Source organism: Triticum urartu, chromosome 5, assembly GCF_003073215.2.
Source record: "Triticum urartu cultivar G1812 chromosome 5, Tu2.1, whole genome shotgun sequence".
Classification (NCBI taxonomy): domain Eukaryota; kingdom Viridiplantae; phylum Streptophyta; class Magnoliopsida; order Poales; family Poaceae; genus Triticum; species Triticum urartu.
Window position 1 is genome coordinate 505,743,175 of NC_053026.1, and position 20,962 is coordinate 505,764,136.

At 46.5% G+C, this 20,962-nt stretch overlaps 1 protein-coding gene and 1 non-coding gene across 2 annotated transcripts; both read right to left on the minus strand.

Annotated features, from left to right (window-relative positions):
- Positions 1–4,828: 4,828 nt before the first annotated feature.
- Positions 4,829–4,989, minus strand: LOC125511927. Its single transcript, XR_007285195.1, has one exon. It is a non-coding gene; the product is annotated as a U1 spliceosomal RNA (small nuclear RNA).
- An 11,224-nt stretch (positions 4,990–16,213) lies between these two features.
- On the minus strand, positions 16,214–20,532 carry LOC125510179 (UDP-glycosyltransferase TURAN). The gene is given in 17 exon segments (XM_048675280.1): positions 16,214–16,688; positions 16,770–16,898; positions 17,065–17,140; positions 17,239–17,291; positions 17,369–17,430; positions 17,499–17,609; positions 17,690–17,856; positions 17,978–18,029; positions 18,032–18,082; positions 18,175–18,238; positions 18,318–18,384; positions 18,474–18,563; positions 18,656–18,804; positions 19,543–19,677; positions 19,751–19,806; positions 19,978–20,011; positions 20,270–20,532. Coding segments are annotated over 17 exon segments (1,413 nt in total). The 5' UTR covers positions 20,375–20,532; the 3' UTR covers positions 16,214–16,676.
- Between the last annotated feature and the right edge of the window lie 430 nt (positions 20,533–20,962).

The window sequence follows — 20,962 nt, forward strand, 5'->3', positions numbered from 1 at the left end:
GAACTCCACGGCGTCTGATACACTATGTGGCAAATCCGCAAAAGCCCCTGGGGAACTCCGAACCCGGGTTAGTAAAAGGTACTGCTTCTCTGCATACTTGCTTTGCATCTTAAATGCCTTACCTGTCGTGATCTTCTTGGCCTCCTGGATCTCCTGGAGGGTGGCCTGGGCCTCATTCCGTGCGGTCTCCATGCTCTGACAAGTCTTGGCGAGTTCGGTCCCTTGAACCGACGCATCATGCTCCAAGGCCTCGCATTTTTTCGCCCCATCCTGGAGCTCCTAGTGGACTTCTTTAACCCGGGCCTTTAGCTTCTTACGGGCGGCTTGCTGCTGGACAGCCTGCTCCTCGGCCTCGTCCAGGGCCTTCCTCAGGGCCTCGACCTCGGTCGCGGCTTCTGCACATATCACAATACCGCTGTCAATATACAACGCTTATCCTTTCCCGAACATATAGCAAGTCGTTCCTCACATTGCTTCTCCTGGAGCCAAACCTTAACCTCGCTGAGCTCGTTCTCGGTCCGCTCCAGCCTCCACTTCAGCTCGGAGACCTCGGCAGTATGTGAGGTCACGACCAACAGGGACGCCTGCTTATCGATACATATTCAGTCAGCCTCTTATAATTAAGGATTGATCTCCTATCCGGTTCTCCTTGCCGAACACCAGACATCGTCTCAGGGGCTACGGACTATATGGGGTTTTTCTCTTTCTTACCCTGAAACCTGTTAACAGGCTGCTGCAGGCTTCATTCAGTCCGCTCTTGGTGGACTGAACCTTCTCGATCACCGCACCCATAAGGATACGGTGCTCGTCCACGACGGAGGCGCTTCATAGCACCCCCATCAGCTCATCTGGCGCTCCTGGATGGACAGGAGCCACCGGTGGAGGCGACGCACCCCCCTCCTTCAAAGGGGGCTGCTCGCCTGACTCCGGAGCCATATGGGTCTCCGGAATCGTATTTGGTTGAGGGTCGAACTGGATAGGGCCCTCTTTGCCAGTCTCCATGGGGATTGGCTCCCCCATGTGTCCGGCAATAGAGGTCCCGCCTTGTGGCGCCTCCCGAACAACGTCCTGGGCTCCTCCCTTCGGAGCGGTCCTCCGGGATAACACTTCGGTGTCGTCCCTGGCCCCGGGAGAGTAAGCAGGCGGTGGCGACATGCTCGCCATCTCCGACGGAGCCAACGAACCTCCAGATGAGGATCGCTGGATAAGATCACGGGCCGTACTGCAATAGTGTGGATTAACCATGTTAGAATAATAAAAAGAAAGGGCTGGATGTGCGCATAAATAAGCCATGTCACTTACGATGCGGCCTGGGGCCAGTACGGGGGCGACGTTCCGGACTACTGTCAACGTCCCACGCGGTGTTGACCGCTGGGGCGCCCTTCCCCTCTTGGGGCGCTTTCGCCTCCAGATGTGCCGAGGCCACCCTCTTCTTCTTCTCCTCGGGAGGGTTTTCCTCCTCCTCCTCTTCCTCGTCATTGTCCTCAGGGACAGAGGAATGGGCCTCGTCGTCTTCGGACGTCGCGTCCGAAGTGCCCCTGCGACGGGGGCCACTCTTAGCCCCCTTGGCCTTGTTCTTGGCCTTCTTCTCCGGCGCCGTATATGGCGCCGGCACCAGCATCTTCACCAGGCGCGGGATGACTGGTTCTTCGGGCAACGGAGCCGGACACTGGATCCGCTTCGCCCTCTCCACCCAGTCCTGAGGGAGCAATACTAAGATCTCAGACATCATCCTCGAAACATTTAAGTTGGGAATACGTCAAAAGTAACATACCTCGCTGGCGGGGTGTTTACAATTGTGACCATGGTCTGAGTCTGTGGTCGGTGGCTTCTCATTGCCCTTAAAGAGCAACTTCCAGGCCCCTTCGTGAGAAGTCTCGAAGAGCCTTTTCAGGGTCTGGTGCTTCTTCGAATTGAACTCCCATAAAGGGCGGCTTTGGCGCTGGCACGGAAGAATCCGGCGGACTAGCATCACCTGGATAACGTCAACGAGCTTGACGTCCTTGGTCACCATGCTTTGAACGTGCGTCTGCAGCACTATCAGCTCGTCAGGTGAGCACCAGTCCGGACTCTTCTCGACCCAGGAGGTGAGTCGCATGGGAGCACTGGAGCGGAATACGGCAGCTGCGGCCCAGGTGGTGCCGCGAGGTTCTGTGATGTAGAACCACTGCTTCTGCCATTCCTTTACTGTCTCCACAAAGGTGCCTTTGGGCCAGGAGACGTTGGATAGCTTGCTCACCATGGCCCCTCCGCACTCCGCGTGCTGGCCATCCACCACCTTCGGCTTCACGTTGAAGACTTTGAGCCACAGCTCGAAGTGGGGATGGATGCGGAGGAAGGCATCGCACACGACGATAAACACCGAGATGTTGAGGAAGGAATTCAGGGACAGATCATGGAAATCTATCCCGTAATAGTACATCAGCCCGCAGACGAAAGGGTGGAGTGGAAACCCGAGCCCGCGGAAGAAATGGGGGATGAATACTACCCTCTTTGTGGGCTCCGGCATGGGGACGACTTGTCCCTCGGCTGGCAGACGATGGGCGATCTCCTTCGCCAAATATTCGGCCGCCCGGAGCTTAGTAATGCCCTCCTCCTTGACAGAGGAGACCATCCACTTGCCCTGACCACCAGATCTGGACATGGTTGCTTGAGTGGAAAGGAGATGAGAACTTGGGCGCTGGAGCTTGAGATCGGAAAGGCGGAAACAGAGAGAGAGCGTGAGGAGAGGAAGAGGGAATCCTTATCCCCTTATAAAGGCAGCAAATATTAAACGCCTCCTCACTCGCCTTAGGATTCGCCTGTTCCCTAGGGCTGTATAAACGGCACGGTTGAGTTACCCGTGCCCGCATTGATGAGAATCCCGCAATAAGGGGACACGATCTCTGTTTCGACAAGACGTGCAAATAGCAACTGCGTCTCGAAGCGTGGAATGGCAGAAGAAAAACGGTTCAAAATTATAACCGGACAGACGCGATGTCGTGTTGGAAAAAAGCTATCAACAGATTAGATTCGTGCAAATATTATATTCTCTCTGCGGTTTTGTATGGTGTGTGTAACAGGCCAGGATATGATCATTGCATCCGAAGACTATCTTGGAGTTCGGAGAAAGGGGAACCCGCCTTACAATGCCGAAGACAATCAGCGCGCCGGACTCCTCGTCATTGAAAGTCAGGTTCAGCGGCTACTGAGGGAGTCCTGGACTAAGGGGTCCTCGGGCGTCCGGCCTGTTATCCATGGGCCGAACTGATGGGCTGTGAAGACATGAAGGCCGAAGACTGCACTGTGTCTGGATTGGACTCTACTTGGCGGGGAAGGCAAGCTTGGCGACCGAAGATTCCTTCTTATATAACCGACTCCATGTAAACCCTAGATCCCCTCGGTGTCTATATAAACCGAAGGGGATAGTCCGAAAAGGACACCACATATACTCATTACCATGTTCACATAGGTTAAACTTCTAGGGTTTAGCCATTACGATCTCGTGGTAGATCAACTCTTGTAATACTCATATTCATCAAGATCAATCAAGCAGGAAGTAGGGTATTACCTCCATAGAGAGGGCCCGAACCTGGGTAAATATCGTGTCCCCCGTCTCCTGTTATTATCGATCCTAGACGCACAGTTCGGGACCACCTACCCGAGATCCGCCGGTTTTGACACCGACAACTGCCACAAACCACCGGTCCTGCTTGCCGATGCCGAGCTCCGAGACGAGCCCCCAAGAGGGAAAACAACACATCAAAGTGCCTCCATCGTCCGATCACAAGATCAAGGGTTTCCCATGGAGAGGCCGCGATGGCAGGAGGGGTGTGGCAGCAAATCAACAACGCCTCCAGGGGAGTCTACGATGGCCATAGCCGCCGCCAACACCGGTCACCGCACAAGACCGAGACAGTGTCTTCACCCCAGCTCCCACACCACATCGTCCGCACATCATTCCGCACCAGCGTCGGCAAGCCCACCAACCGCCACCGCGGTTTTAGCGTGTGTGTTTTTGTGTCCCGTGATATGGTATGGTCAAAGATGTAAATTGATGCTGCTCTTTTCTGTAAAAGACTCCATTTCCAAAATGTTGTGAACAATTCCCTTAGAGAAAGTGTTGTAAATAATTGAACTAAAATAATGTACTAGTATATCAAAACAATTTATCTACACGCTTGCCGCACAGCGCTTGTGCCATCACTTTCCAGGTCTCGAAGTGGACAGCTCACAGCTGCATCCAGAATGCAATATGCAACAACGCAAGGTGCTGCTAGCATAATGAAGTTTTTGCGGTTTCTGCCGTGCCTTTGGATGCCCAAAGTACTCCCTTCGTCTTAAAATTATTGTCTTAGCTTAGTCTAGATATCACGGATCTCTTTAAGCCGGTCTGAGTTCTGATCTGAAGCGTGCCGTTAACGGCCGTCGTCAGGCCAGGTACGTTCTGGGCCAGCTCCTTGCTGCTTCTAGCAATTCAGTTCTGAATGTGAGCGTGCCGTTTACAGTTACAGTAGATACCTTGCTGCCTCTGTACTCTTCGTCTGAATTTATAATCATCATGTTAATGTGAATCATGTTTTCTTAGAAGAAGAAAAAAAAAGATTGTGCCTGCTAGCTGTGCAGATCAGACCAAGGACCTGCATTTTAAGAACAACATTTATGTGCATGCTGGATTTTGGATCAGAACCCTCGAACCATTACTGAAATCTTAATCTCTCTGTTCAGAGAAACACACTAACCGAACGTGAGTTCCCATGACCGTTCAACAGATGAACACTAATCAGGGACTGCAATGGAAAAACAGATGTTATACAACCCAGGGACCAAGATTTAATTTGAAATTTTGGCAGGGGCCGCGCGAACGCGTACCCCCTCTAGCACAAATTATGACGTTCACTCTCCCACTTGGGGAGATGATGGGCCAACGCGCCCACCAAGTGCAATGTGGGCCATTGACCCAGGCCACGGGCCTTCTTGATCGCCCGTCGACCCCGTCCAGGTAAGTATGGAACAACGTCGCACCTCGCGCTCCTCTTATAGCAAGCTCTCCCTCTCGATGCTCCTCGGCTGGGCGAGGTGGGACTAAAAACCGAAGCGCACAGCAGCTGCGGCGCAGCAGCGTGACGGGAGCCGGGAGCCGGTCACGGGAGGTACGCGGTTAGCTTCAGTGGGCTCGCGTTTGAGATGGACCTGGGCCGAAAGAGCCGTAGCAGCTTTGTACCCTTGCTGTGCAATCGTGTTGGTCTCTCTAAAAAAAACAATGAACCATGTCAATTCTTTATTCACTAATAAAGAAAAAAGAAACGGGGTCATGATAAATTGATAATTCAACACAAATACTCAGGAGAATTATAAATAAATTCACTGCACCTAAAATGTTCTTCTTTCCTTTCTTTTGGAAGATTTTCTCTCACTTTTCTGCATGGAAGAGTTTTAGTTGTTTGGGTAAAAAGGATTTTTGGTTGTTAGTGATAGTTTAGGTGTGTGCTGGTGTTTTTCTTCATAGAGCTAAAGCTCCCATGTTCAAACAAGATATATATAGTAAGCACCCCTAAAGAAGCATCTTTATTTCTAATGAAGCAGTTGGTAGTCTCGCTTCCAGGTTTTTTTTTTCGTCCCACCTTCCATGGTTATTTTGGTACCTCCTCCCACCTTCGCTGGTTTTTTTCGTAGATTTTTTTCGTCCCCTCCCCCCACTTCATCGGTTTATTTTCGCGTCATCCTCTCACACAACGAAAGAAATCTGAACAGATCAGAACTTTCCATACTAGCACAAGTTATTTAGTAATGTAGAATCAATCACGAACAATATCTAAAGATCAAATCTAAATTAATTAACCTTGCCTTAAATTACTCAATCACATTAATTAGAAAAGAAATATTTGATTTTCAGAAAAATCGCTCAATCACATTAACCTTACCTTAACTCACGATGGTAATCAAATCTTCAAACAAAGGAAACAATACATCGAGGGAGCAGTAAATAAACTCCATTTCTTATGACATCACTAGTGCAGAACCGGGCAATAGCACCGGTTCGTAAGGCCCTTTAGTGCCGGTTCCATAACCGGCACTAAAGTGTAGGCACTAAAGCCCCCCCCCCTTTAGTACCGGTTCAGCGCGAACCGGTGCTAAAGGGAAACCACATGGCACGAGCCAGCTCCGGGGGCCGGGAGCCCTTTAGTACCGGTTGGTAACACCAACCGGTACTAAATGTTTGTGGGTTTTTGTTTTATTTTGTATTTTTCAATTAAATTTGTGTTATCAATTTAATTTAGGATTGTTTTACGTTATAATGAGTTGTAGTCGTCATCATCATCATCATCGCATATTAATAAATAAATAAACTCTAGCTAGCTAAAAATCATCGTAGTCGTCTAATTACCACTATTTAATCATCATAGTCATTACCGCTAGCTATCTAATCATCACCAACACTGGCTAGCTTAAAGAGGAAACATTCATTTTGTAACAGAAGCAAAGATATCATCGAGTTCAACATAATCATCACCAACATCGAAGTTCAGGACACGGACATGAGACACTAATTAAGAGCATGAACTAGTGCTGCTCCCTCTCAGGTAGAATAGCATAGAACATGTATAGCTCTCCTGATTCATTATACTGGAGCATGCAGATGAATCTGTCTCCTAATCTTGGGTTGCGCTTCTCCTTGTTGCCCCCTAGTACTTCTCTGCGATCGTTAACAATTTTGCTCCAATCTTTCACTATTAAGCATTCTTCGCTTTCAGAAATCCTGAATGCACTCATGTGCAATGTAGGATATCTTGGCCGTAAGCTAACCATTGACATGTCACCTTTAGTCTCGATTCATTGAGGCACAACTGTCATCGGAAGTCCCTGTTGAAGAACATCGTATAGTAATTAATATACTAAGCAACGAAAGTTTAGCTTCAAAAATAATGTATGCAAAAGATGCACTAATTAAGGACAAATAGTTAAAATCTTACCATCTTTCGATTATAGATGTGACCGTAGTTCAATACGATCACCATTGGTCACACGTTTTGAGTACTAACATTTCTAAGTTTAGGAAAAAAAATTGTCTTGACAGTATTAAGATCCTCAAGCCATGAAACATAATGACTTATCTCCTCGCAGTTTAGTTGAGCCCCGGGGCAGTAGTAGGTCCTGTCTACCAAGCACCGGACATGTTTGCTTGAACCGAAATAAGCTGACAATACAAATTAGTTGTCAACTATTTTTGAATAAAATGTATCAAAGACATAAACATATGCATGCATGGTTGAGAAAAACTCACATAATGGTAGAACTGGAGGCGTTTGCACATCGACCCAGATGTCTATATTACCTTCAATATCATCTTCCGGACGAATATCAAAGGTGAAAACCATACCAGGCTCAAATGCATAAGCCTTGCATAGTGCTTTGCCAAGTTTTGCATTCAAAATGGGTGTATGTGTCTCCATTATATAATTTGACGTTGAAAGTATACCCATGCTCCGTCTTTAAGTAAACTCTCTTTACCTCCATATCATCTATAGCACTAAAACCTATCTTATCCAAGACAAAAAAAATTGCATGGCAGGGGATGCGCTAGTAGAATAGTGAAAATTTAAAATTATAAGTTAAAGCAAATGAAGCATAAGTTTTGCATTTAAATAATAATTGACAAAGTGACTTACTGTATCAACTTCGAATGTCTCATCCAGCTTGATGCTGAAGCGCCTACCATCAACAAGGAAATTTCTGTCGCACAGGCCGCGCTGGTCTTCACAGTGTTCGCACATAATGAAATCTTTTTCGTCGTCAGATGACATTTCCTATGTTCATATAGGTGAAACATTAAACACCTATTACTATCTAACATTAATTAATATCTAGCCAAATATATATTCATCTAACATTTAACATTAATATATCTAACTATATTCGACAATTTTCTTACTAAAAATAAACTAGTTATATTAATTATTGAACTAGTTCAAATCTCATATACCTAAATAAACTAGTTCGATAATTTTTCTTACTAAAAATAAACTAGTTATATTAATTATTCAACTAGTTCAAATCTCTAGTCCGACAATTTTCTATCTAGCTAATTCATCTAACATTCGACATTAATCAAACATTCGATCATCTAATTAACTTTTCTAAAAAACAGAAAATAAGTAAAAAAATGTGTGTGTGTGTGTATGTGTGTGTGTGTAGTGTGTACGTATATATGTGTGTGTATGTGTGTATGTGCGCGGCCCCGTACGCCGCCGCCCCGTACGTACGAGCGGGGGCGCCGGCGTACGGGGCGGGGGCGGCGGCGTACGTACGGGCGGGGGCGCCGCCGTACGGGCCGGGTGCGACGACGACGGACGGCGGCGCGGCGAGTATACGCGAGAGCGAGAGACGTACGGGACCGCGGCGGGACAACGACGGACGGCGGCACGCGGCGTTCGGGGCGGCGGCGCGAGACGGCGACGACGACAGGCGGCGGCGGGGACAGCGACGACGACGACGGACGACGGGCGGCGAGGACGGGTTCGAGCGGTGCGCGAGAGGTTGGAGACGAAAAAAGTGGGGAGATCTAACTGAATTTTCGTAAGTGTTGTATATATAGGAGAGGCCTTTAGTACCGGTTGAAGCCACCAACCGGTACTAAAAGCCAACTTTGGTCAGGCCAAGAGGCGGGAAGAGCAGGCCTTTAGTACCAGTTGGTGGCTCCAACCGGTACTAAAGGGTGGTCTTTAGTACCGGTTGGAGCCACCAACCGGTACTAAAGGCCTCGCGCTGCCACCCCAAAATTTAGTCCCACCTCGCCGGGCGAAGGGCAGTCGCACTGGTTTATAAACCCAACCGCGGCTACCTCTTCGAACTCCTCTATATAGCAGGTTTGTGGGCCTAAACTCTGCGCGCTGCCCTGTGATTTCACGGTCATTTTGTGAACGATTGAAAAATAGCAAATATTTTTTTTCTTTTCTGCTTTATTTTTTTTCTATTTATTTCTGAGTAGTTTTTTCTTTTTTGCTATATTTATTTTCTTCTATTTATTTCTGAGTAGTTTTTTTATATAGTTTTTTCTTTTCAGCTATAGTTTTTTTTCTTTTTTGCTATTTTTTCTTTTCTGCAAAACTTGATGGTCAAAGTCTGGAGTTATAACCAAAGTTAAAAAAAAAGAAATGCCGATGTGCAATTAATTTTTGCCATAACAGAAGAAGTCCGGAGTTGTAATAAGTTATTAAAAATAAAAAAGAGGTGCAATGCTCGTTAATTTGCTTCAAGCCTTTCGGAATAGTGTAAACTGCACTGCGCGTAGCTCCGTGCAATCTACCATATTCCTGAAGGCTTGAAGCTAAGCAACATGAGCATTGAGCCTCTTCTTCATCGTCTCTGCACTCAGGGCTTATAAACCGCTCCTAGTCCCTCTCTCTTGGCGAGGTGGGACTAAAAACAGCTTGCCATAACCTCATTAGTACCGGTTCGTGGTACGAACCAGCACTAAATGGTGATGGTGGGGCCATAGCCTGACCACAGGCTGACACAGCCTCTTTAGTACCGGTTCGTGGCATGAACCGGTACTAAAGGTTCGCCATGAACCGGTGTTATTGATCGCCGCCACGAACCGGTGCTATTGTACACATTAGTGCCGGCTGAAATTCAAACTGGCACTATTGTGCTTCACGTTTGACCATTTTTCTACTAGTGCATGTATATGTGCTACGCCCTCTATGCGGCTATATCTCCCACGTGTCAAAGCACGACTTAGAGGCATAACCGCATTGAAAGCAATGTCGCAAGTGAGGTAATCTTCACACAACCCATGCAATACATAAGGGAAAGAGATACATAGTTGGCTTACAATCGCCACTTCACACAATGCATGAATAAAGCATTACATCATCCAGATACACACAAGGTTTGACTACGGAACCAAAATGAAAGAAGACTACCCCAAATGCTACACAGATCCCCGATCAACCCCAACTGGGCTCCTCTACTGATCAACTAGAAACGGAACAACATAACGAACACGATCTTCATAGAGCTCCTCCTTGAACTTGGTTGCTTCATCTGCACGGTTCAACGGCACGTGCAAGCTGGTTTTGGAAGTATCTGTGAGTCACGGGGACTCAGCAATCTCACACCCTCGCGATCAAGACTATTTAAGCTTATAGGTAGGGTAAAAGGTATGAGGTGGAGCTTCAGCAAGCGACTAGCATATATGGTGGCTAACATACGCAAAAGAGAGCGAGAAGAGAAGGCAAAAGCACGGTCGAAAAACTATGATCAAGAAGTGATCCTAGAACAACCTACGTCAAGCATTACTCCAATACCATGTTCACTTCCCGGACCCCGCCGAGAAGAGACCATCACGGTAACACACGTGGTAGATGTACTTTAATTAAGGTCATCTTCAGGTTTTCTACAAACCGGACATTAACAAATTCCCATCTGCCCATAACCGCGGGCACGGCTTTCGAAAGTTCAAATCCCTGCAGGGGTGTCCCAACTTAGCCCATCACAAGCTCTCACGGTCAACGAAGGATATTCCTTCTCCCAAGACAATCCGATCAGACTCGGCATCCCGGTTACAAGACATCCTCGACAATGGTAAAACAAGTCCAGCAAAGCCGCCCGATGCGCCGACAATCCCGATAGGAGCTGCACATATCTCGTTCTCAGGGCAACACCGGATAGGTCAAGCTACGAGTAAAACCAACCCTCAAGTTTCCCCGAGGTGGCCCCGCAGGCTGCCCGTTTTGGACCAACACTTAGAGAAGCACTGGCCGGGGGGGGGGTAAAATAAAGATGACCCTTGAGTCTGTGAAACCCAAGGGAAAAGGCTAGGTTGTTAGTGCAAATGGTAAAACCAAGGTTGGGCCTTGCTGGAGGAGTTTTATTCAAAGCGAACTGTCAAGGGGTTCCCATTATAACCCAACCGTGTAAGGAACGCAAAATCCGGGAACATAACACCGATATGACGGAAACTAGGGCGGCAAGAGTGGAACAAAATACCAGGCATAAGGCCGAGCCTTCCACCCTTTACCAAGTATATAGATGCATTAATTAAATATGAGATATTGTGATATCCCAACAAAATATCCATGTTCCAACAAGGAACAAACTCCAATCTTCACCTGCAACTAACAACGCTATGAGAGGGGTTGAGCAAAGCGGTAACATAGCCAAACAATGGTTTGCTAGGACAAGGTGGTTTAGAGGCTTGGCTTAACAATATGGGAGGCATGATAAGCAAGTGGTAGGTATCGTAGCATAGGCATAGCAAAAGAGCGAGCATCTAGCAAGCAAAGGTAGAAGTGATTTCGAGGGTATGGTCATCTTGCCTGAAATCCCGCAAGGAAGAAGAACGAGTCCATGAAGAAGACAAGCAGACGTAGTCGAACGGTTCCTCACAACACGACGTTATCGAAAACAACCCGAAGAAGCAACACCGGAAAGAGGCAAACAACATAGTAAACAACCACCACATGAACATGGCATAATGCACAACCAAGTATGATGCATGTCCAGTTTAATGAGGCATGTCAAAGTGCACAAACAATCCTACAAATTAAGTGGAGCTCAATATGCAACGAAGTTGCATATTGAAGAAAACACCCCATGACTTATTTAGTTCTCTCTCGTTAGGTACTCAACAATATTAAATGTTGGTTAGCATGGCAAGGGGTGAAGCAAAACATAACTACCTATCTAGTCAAGTTCAAATGAGGCCGGAACAACAAACAACAAGTCCGGAAAAATCCCCATGTGCAATTTAAGGATTTGGTACTGTTCTGTCCTAAACCATATTTTAGAGTTGTTAAACATGCAAAGTAAGGCCACCATGTTAAACTAGGCATTTTCCTACCCCATTTACATATAAAGTTTATTAAATTCCGAGTTACGGTTATTTAGTTATGTATTAAATCATTTTAACATGACATAGGAGCAAATTTAATCAACCAGCATTTTTAACATTTTAGACATGGATGAAAATGACATATTATGAAACTAGATGAAAAACTAAGCACATTTCATATATAAATCATTTTAAACCGATGCACGGATGATGAGTTATTAAATGTATGTACATGGAGGGTTTTCCTGCAAAACTGCAGTCTCTGGAAAAAAAGGAAAACGTTCTATGAAAAAAATGGCATGTCGGGCCGGATCCTCTCTCACCATGGGCCTTGCCCAAAACTGTGGAGAGGTGCCAGGAGGGGCGCGCTGGGCTGGCGCGGTCCAGCAGAGGAGCGGCTGGGCCTTGGAGAGGCTGGGCCGGCTGGCCAGGCCGTAGCCCACGCGTCGGCGGTTCCTGTCATCGTCCTTCTCCTCGATCCAGAGGGGATCGAGGGAAGGCAGGGGCGGCATGGTCTTCAAGCTCCATCGAAGCGAGGGGCGCGGCGGCATACGACGGACGGGATCCCTCGGATCCGGCGCGAAGGAGGCCGGAGTGGCCAGATCCGGGGTCGGCGCATCCATGGGTGGTTGACGACGGCTGCGGAAGCTTTATGTGACGGCGGTGGTTCCCTGTGGGGCAAGAGAGAGTGCAAGGTGAGGGAGAGGGATGAGGCCGAAGCAACGAGAAGGGAGAGCAGGCGGAGATGCACTAGCCTGGAGGAGGTCCGGCGACCGGCCGGCGGCTGCACTTGTTGCCGGAGTGAGGAGGAGGTCGGGATCCGGGGTCCTCCCAATCCAGACGAGCGAGGCAGCGGGGAGCTCGGGTGCGCGCGTGTGGACTCGGGCTCAGATCGGCAGCGGCGGGCCAGATGCGGGCCTGCAGGGCAGCGGCGAAGTGGGGCGACGGGGAGCCAGGTGGCGGCCTGCGGTAGGCCGATTCGGCAGCTGGGTGGCAGCGCAGCCACTGGGACGCTGCCAAGTGGCGCCGGTGAGGTGGCTGACGCCGGATTTGGAGGGGGAAGGCGGCTGGTGGCACGGAATTTGAGGAGGGAGGCGGCAGGGAGGTAGGGGAAGGGCTAGGCTGCCAAATTTGGAAGGGGGTTGTCCATATATAGGCAGGGATGGCTAGGGTTTGGGTTTAGGAGGGTTTTAGGAGCGTTTCGGAGCCTCCGATCGCGATCTGACGGTCCGGAACGGAGAGGGGTTTAGGTGGGCTGCAGGTGGGTTGTGAAAAGAGGTTGGGCTGAGATGAGAGGAGAGGAGTGCAGCCCGGCAACTGTTTCCGGAGACCGAAACGTCCGACGTTTTGACCGACTATAATGTTGCTATAGTTATCTGTTGGGGCATCAAACGAACTCCGAATGCGACGAAACTTGGCAGGCGGCCTACCTACAACATAACGACACCGCATGCCAACTTTCAACCCATTCCGAGAACATCTTTCGGCCATTTATAAAATAATATTTCGGACGTGCCGCGGGCGCGTGCAAGTGTGCCCGGGCTCAGAACGGACAACGAACGGAACTGGGGGAACCCGGACGGATGCAGGTTTTGAAAACATGATGATGCAATGCACATGATGACATGATGAAATGCAACACGCAAGCAAATGACATGGCAACAGCAGCGAATAACTCGAAGAACACCTGGCACATCGGTCTCGGGGCGTCACAATATGATCTTCCCTTCCCTCTCCGTTGTCGAGCGTTCTTGATTCTTGAGGCCGATGCTTGGGCTGCGTCACTGGGTCGCGACGGTGCCGGAGGACGAGGACGACGAGGCCGGGTGCCGCGACACCGCGTTGGCCACGGCCGGTGAAGGGGCGAAGAAGGGCGGCTTCCCTGGCCTTGGCCGTGGCCGTGGCCCTGGGAGTTGGTGCGGTGGAAGCGGCACTTAAAGGACCCGACGTGGGTGGCCAGCGCGCATATGCACTTGGAAGCGGGCCCATGGCCTGCCTAGGACGGCGCCGACGCTGACCCGGGCCATATCCTCCGCGTATTCTTGGAGCTGTGGCTGGCCGATTTACATGAAATTAATTTCCTCAGTTGTGGTGGCAAATATAATACACATAATCCATATTGTTATGCACTAGCGTGTGTGTAAAATAGATGGATTATAATCCTGTACCCAATAAGATGGATATGTGTGTGTGTGTTAGAGAGAGAGGGAGAGGGGGAGAGAGAGTGAGGAAGACGGAGGGAAAGAGTGTGTGTGTGAGGATTTGATGGTAAAAAATGTCGTCAATGTCATTTGATATGTATGAGAATATTAATATTGAACTCTTAAAGTTAATGTGGCCCCGTTGCAACGCACAGGCGTTCTTCTAATATATATAGTAAGCCCAAGGTAATTCTATTTTGGGTCAAACATATAATATGACTTACTCGGATGATGTATTCTTTGTTTTTCTGTGAATACACAATTCTTACATATCCTTTCGTTGATAGAAGAAGTTAGAATAGGTACATGAGAGGATACAATACATGGCACGAATGCAAAAAGGCATGAGCATGATGCCCGGAGCAGAGGGCGTGAGATGCTCGGCCCACACAAAGAAAATAACACAACTAAACTCGCCTAGCCCGGATTAAAGCTATGGAAGGTGATGAGCTAGAACTTAGAGAACCTAGATGCCACAACCATCACTAGGCCCTCTGCCGCGCGACCATGAATCTGAAACCGAAAGGATCAACGTACCCCACCTAAACGTCTAAAGATCGGCAAGTGGGCCACAGGACCCCATCGTGTAGAAGGTTGAAGCCATGAAGAAGCACTGAAAAAGTCGTGCAATGCGCCACGGATGCCTGCGCCTAGAGAAGCAACCCGAACCAGACACGATGACCAACACATCCAAATCCAACACCGGAGACGCCGTGATTGAACAAAACAATGCCTTCAACAAGGTGAACGACGCCAAGACATCTTTGACGTCTGATATGTAGAACCGGATATAGGGTTTTCCCTGACGCTCGAAGAGGGTCACATATAAAGGCCATGTCAACGCCTCCGAGAGGGGGAAGAGACTCGCGGGTGTCGCCACTGCCAGCATCGGCAAGCCGAGCGAGGATTTCACCTTGGCCTAAGTTCGAGCAATCCCAAAGCCGCCATATCTGGATCTGGAGAAAAGGAGATCAGATCGCTGGTCAAAAACAACCACAATAGGAAGGGATTCACGCTCCCTATCGAAGGGTGGCATCTAGCGCCGTCGGACACGCGAGCAATAAAATCTGGCGAAAGGACGGGGTCTGGGAGTGGACGAGGTTGTGGAGGCGATAGGGCAGAGACAACCGGCATAGGAGATGTGACGACGGTCGACAACGCAGATGAGTCAGGATCTCGAGGGAACACAGATCCGGGCAGCCGTGGGCGGAGCTGCCAGGATGCTGGCAAGTCGAAGGAGCTGGAGGGACATAACTCCCAAAGCATCGCTGGGGGCGGAGTCACATCTGCAAAAGGACGCGCCGGCCAGCCATGGACAAAGGAGGACCTGCCGCCATGAACACCGCCACTGCCGCTTGTCGCTTTCAGCGCCGCCATGACCACGCCACCAGGACCAAGTCCTATCCAGTCGTCTTTCAACTATTCATGTTTTATTTGTTCATGCCCTTTATCTCAAGAACCATATATCGTATGTTTGATCTTCATGTTTGAACTTTCAACCAATTACAAGATATTGTTTTGTTCGAATTTGACTATGAACGTTGAGTCAAAATGTTAAATTGCATAAGTTGTGGTTTTGAAATTAGTATCAAGTATGTCTATCGGAAATAATATTGTTTGCATTATTTTGTTTATGGTACATACATGTGTTACCCATTTGTATGCTTGTTTATGAGATAATAGAAGAAGAAAACAGAATTCACAGGAAGAGTTTAGGAGAACTGAGAAAAGTAAAGTTGTACTAAATGAAAAACACTTATTCCGGGACGAAGGGATTAGGTGTCAGTTAACTTCCCTTAATTTTTACAGTCATCCCGTAAAAGTGGTTTTACAAGAAGTTTTTAGTGGAGGTCTTGAAGTTGCTCTAACGACATAGCCAGCGATGACTTGGCTGATGATCAACTGGTACCGAACAGCGCATTTGCCTTGGAGGCAAAGCGACGGGGGAGGAACAAGGAAGTAAATGGATCAGAACAGATTCAGAGTGTAAGCTTACCTGACAGGCCTTATGGCAATGCTTACAAGCTAATGGAGAACCTAATAATATGTATCCCAATTTTCCCAGATGTCTGTTGGAGATCTGAGCTCACAAGATGGCAGAGACAATGAAAAAGAAATGGGGCTCCTGGTACAATTTATTTGGGTACATGCACATGTTATGTATCCAAAATATTTCGACAGTTGGTCTCAATGCCAGTGTCACAGTATGCTTGTCAGTGCCTTGTTTTTGTTATGTAACTGGACACACAATTCAGGATCCTTACAACAACAACAACAACAACAACAACAACAACAACAACAAAAACTGCCGCTAAACTCTAATGGATCAGTAGCTATACATGCTGAAACAACTTGGACATATGCTCAACACCTTCTCATTTAGACAGTTGGAGTTGGTTGGGTAGAGGTCCCTGAGGGTATTGGTGGTAGGTTCTGCTACGACGAACACCTATCTATGCCCTTGGGTGGCAACTGAACGAAGAAGCAACTGGGGCGAGTGAGTAAACTGATATATGCACATGTTTTCTCCTCAACCATCAAATGTACATCTGGTCACTCAAGTGTACAATAAATACACCTATAAACTATGGAATTGGCAGATATTCAGGCCGGCAACAAAACCATCCTTCTGCCCATCTGATCAATATTATTGTGGTGTTTTAGCCAATCACCTGCGAATTGGATATGAAAAAAGTTAATGCCTAGTCTGGTGAGTGCAACGTGCATTTAGCAATCCAGGTTTGAGCTCTCACCTGCTTCACCAAAGGAAGTGCATTAGTTTCCCATTCTGTTGACCATTTGGAAGATGACCCTGTACTCAAGGCACCATCTTTCAGAGATTTCAAGGTGTCACATTCCTCTGGAAATCCCTTAAAGAGCATCTGCATGATTTTTCAATTGCAAGTTAATGTCTCTTCTAATGTTTAAAACAAAGCCATGATGAAAAGTACTCATACTAACTTTTAAAATGCATTGAGACAATGACCCAAGTAGTCATACAATGAAATGAAATAGTAATAAAAGATAAAGACTGAAAGTGGTCCTCACCATAAGTTCGTCTGCAAGCTCCGAAGATGTTGAGAAAAGAAGTCCATTTCTGTTTACTTTCACAAGCTCCTCGATGCTGCACAAAGAAAAAGAAAGACAGAGGCTTATAATATAGAGCGACCAAAAGGCCAATGCCAAAACATGACAATTCAAACATCTAGAAACATGGGTTACCAGGAGAATGAAGCAGCACAAACTGGTAATCCACATCCAAACATATCAACCACCTAAAAAGAAAAAATCAAGTTACAATGCAGAAAATAAAAAATTTCCTACATCCTTGAAGCAGATGATGTGGAGTAACCTTCATAGGTAGATCAAGCCCCGACGAGGATGTATGCAACGATACGCCTAGATCAGCTGATCCTGTATTTGCTCAAACACTCAGCGTCTATGCTACAGCACACAATTATTTTGGCAAACGACTGGCATACCTAGCAATAGAGGATAGTCCTCCGATGCAAGCCACATAGTCCGGAAGGCAACACGTCTCAGTTTTAGCCTTTTTATTTGTTCCTCATATTTCTTTCTATCAGGCCCTTTACCTTCAGTGTCAATATTTATTAAAATCAGAGCAATGATTAAAAATTAGTGATTCAAACAGATATACCAGAACGCACGGTACCTGTGATAATAAAAAGCAATCTTGGGTAATCAAATTGCTTCCCGTTCTTGATATCAATCCAAAGCTTCCCCTCATCCATTGAATCCTCTTCACCTAATGTTGCAGCAACACGTCTATCATACATCAGTGCTGCTTCCAGAAGTATACTGAAATCTTCATCTGGTGTCCTGGAATGCAGGTGGCAAAGGTTTATAAGTTTATCCTCATTGTTAAGTGTCCACTCAATAATCACGTGAGATGAACATAAAGAGTTTCACAATAGAGACCACTCCGTTCAAGAGAACATACCAGCTTGTGCTGCTCACAACAAGCGCAGGTCTATTAGGCTTCAAAGAAACTCCACATCAATCTTGCTAGTAAGTACAGTAGTGCTCTTGTCTTCCACTTCTTTTCCTTTGTTGTAACAGAAAACCAAATAAAATAAATCAAACTAGAATATGCTTATACCATGCAAACTATTCCAGTTGATTGGAAAATAACATTACCAACAGAGATGCAATCAGCACTGCCCATAGCACTACAAATGGAACTACCCAACCTGCAGAACAACTACTTCACGTGTTAAGGTCACATATACTGATATGCAGTACTGCAAGTAGTGTGGGAAGAACTGACAACAGATGCTCACCTCATGTTTCTGCGCCAAGGAAGCAGGATGGAAAAATTCAGGAGAATGATCATAAAGAACTGTTGCTCTGAAAATTATGGTTATCTAATGTTAGTACAAACTGCAGCATGTGAAACAGCCTTTTTACAAAAAGAAGTTGAAGTTCAATCTGATTACTTGATTCCCCAATTTTGAGAAAGCTCATGTTGCATTGCTTTCGTAACACAAAAGGCACCATCAGTCATCCGCCCAAAGTGCTTCTCGAACCTAGAATACAGGAAAACATCACTAATTAAAACACATGACCAATAAGATATAGAAACAGTCTAGCAGTTATGCAAACATGGTTAGAGCGTTACCAGAAATAGATTTTGACTATTACATGACTTCTGCCATGAGACAACCCAAGCAAAGTATATCCAAAGTTATGCCAATCCACAATAAATTTAGCACCTCTTAGCCAGCTAACCAGTTTTACAGCAGCCAATGTTGGAACGGAGGGTGGATTCTGTTGGACAAAAGATGGTCAAATGACACAAATCAGGTCTCTCATTGTTACTGTGAAATACAATAACTAAATCTTGACATTTTTTATTACCAAAAAAAATTCTTTAAAAATATTAATCAAAAGGGATATTCTGTAACTAAGTAAGGGTCAGAGTAAACAACTTTGTAAATATACTACTCCCTCCGTCCCATAATGCAGTGCATATATTTTTTTTAAAGAGTTAAACTTTACAAACTCTGACCAAGTTTGTAGAAAACAATATTTACATCTAGAATACCAAATACATGTCATTAGATACATCATGAGACATATTTTCATATTGAATATCTTTGATATTGTAGATATAAATAGTTTTCTCTATAAAGGTGGTCAAACTTCACAAGGTTTGATTTTTTTTATAAATCTATATGCACTACATTATGGGTCAGAGGGAGTACAATCAGCATTGCCAAAATGAGCATGGTGTCAACAACAGGTCACTGTACATATTGCATAGCATGAGTTACTATTTAGTATTTACTCCTTAAGCTGCACAATAAGCCAACTATGACTATTCATTTACTCAGTATCAGTATGGTTTTATTCAAAAGATATTGCTTAGCATGGTGGACAATGAATTCTAGATTGTTGAATTCTCTTAAAAAATAACTAAACCTGCTGACAATGGCAGTGATCAGACATACTCTTCATGTAATTCTGAACCACATATGCAAATAAGAAAGTTGTATGTAATTTTACCTGAACAATGAAGACATCAAGGCGAGGAATCTTAAAGCAGAGAAACCAAATCAGCATGATAAACTGGATGGCAGCTTTAAGTAGCAGTGCCAGGGCCCCAGATATCTTTGAAACTCCTGATAACTGCACTGGTTTCTGAAGATACAACCTTGAAGTCAACTGTAGCATGAGAAAATATATATAATAGAATGGCTCAAATAACCAATACCATCTCATGGATGTGAATTGACGGGTTCTCTCTCAGTGATAAATGGGGATCACTTCCTGCTCATAGACATAAAACAGGACACAAGGTCAGATCTCAAAAAGGTAACACTGAAATATGTTGCAATTTTGGCTTGTATGCCGTCGGCCCGTCCCTTAAGGTGTAGGAGCACTGGTATTCAGGGTACAAATAGCTTCATACTACAGTTTGGGAGTAAAATTCAACAGTACATCCGTTTGCAACAATGTCCACTTCCAAACCAGCCTGTTGAGAAAGATAATGAACGAGTAAGTGCAAGATACTAGAACACAATAAACCAAAGTGACTCGCTAGAATTCTTGGCTCCATGCTCTCAACAGCAAGGAACATGCGCAAGCCTAAAGGTACCAGCCAGCTTCCAAAGACTGCTTCCACTTGTTGAAAAGGGAAAAAAAAATACATGGTAAACAGTACGCCCCTCTAATCCAACCCAATCAATCAAAACAAACATGAGACTGCGGATTTGGGAGAGAGGTGCCTTACCTGGCTGGCGAGGGAGAGGGAGTGGTACTGCATCCGGGGACTGCGGCCGATGTCGCCCAGCACAACCACCGCCGCGCGTTTCCTCCTTCCTGCCTCCCCCGCCATCGTCGTCGATCCTGCGCGCGCGCAGAGGGAGGAAGAAATAGCGGCTCTAGGTATGCAGGTGGAGGGGGTGAGGGAGCGGCGGCCGGCGGCGCTGCTCTGTTAACCCAGGGGGCGGAAACGGCGCAAGTCCTGAACTAATGGTCCCACCCAACGGCGAGTCCATTTTTTTTAGCACAGGCTACCTTTTTTTGAGATACAGTACTCAACGGCGAGTTTTTTTTAAATACAAAACAGACGCATAAGCTTATATATACGCGCATACACTTATCTCTATGAACACACGCAGACCCTATCTCTATGAGCATTTTCGAAAGACCGAGTTGACATATCATTTTCAGATTAACGAAGTCACCATAAGCGTCTCGTAGTTGACGGGAACGTCTCCTCCCACTAAATATCCATCGCTGCAAATCCTAAAAAAAATCCAGAAATAATGCGAGCACCAGGACTTAAAACACAGATGGGCTGGGACATCATTCTCCTCCTAACCATCCAATTACAGGTTCGTTCGCACGAGTCTTGCATTTTTAGGGGTAACGACGAGTCTTACTTTGTTTAGAACCAAGCACACTTTTTATTCAACGATAT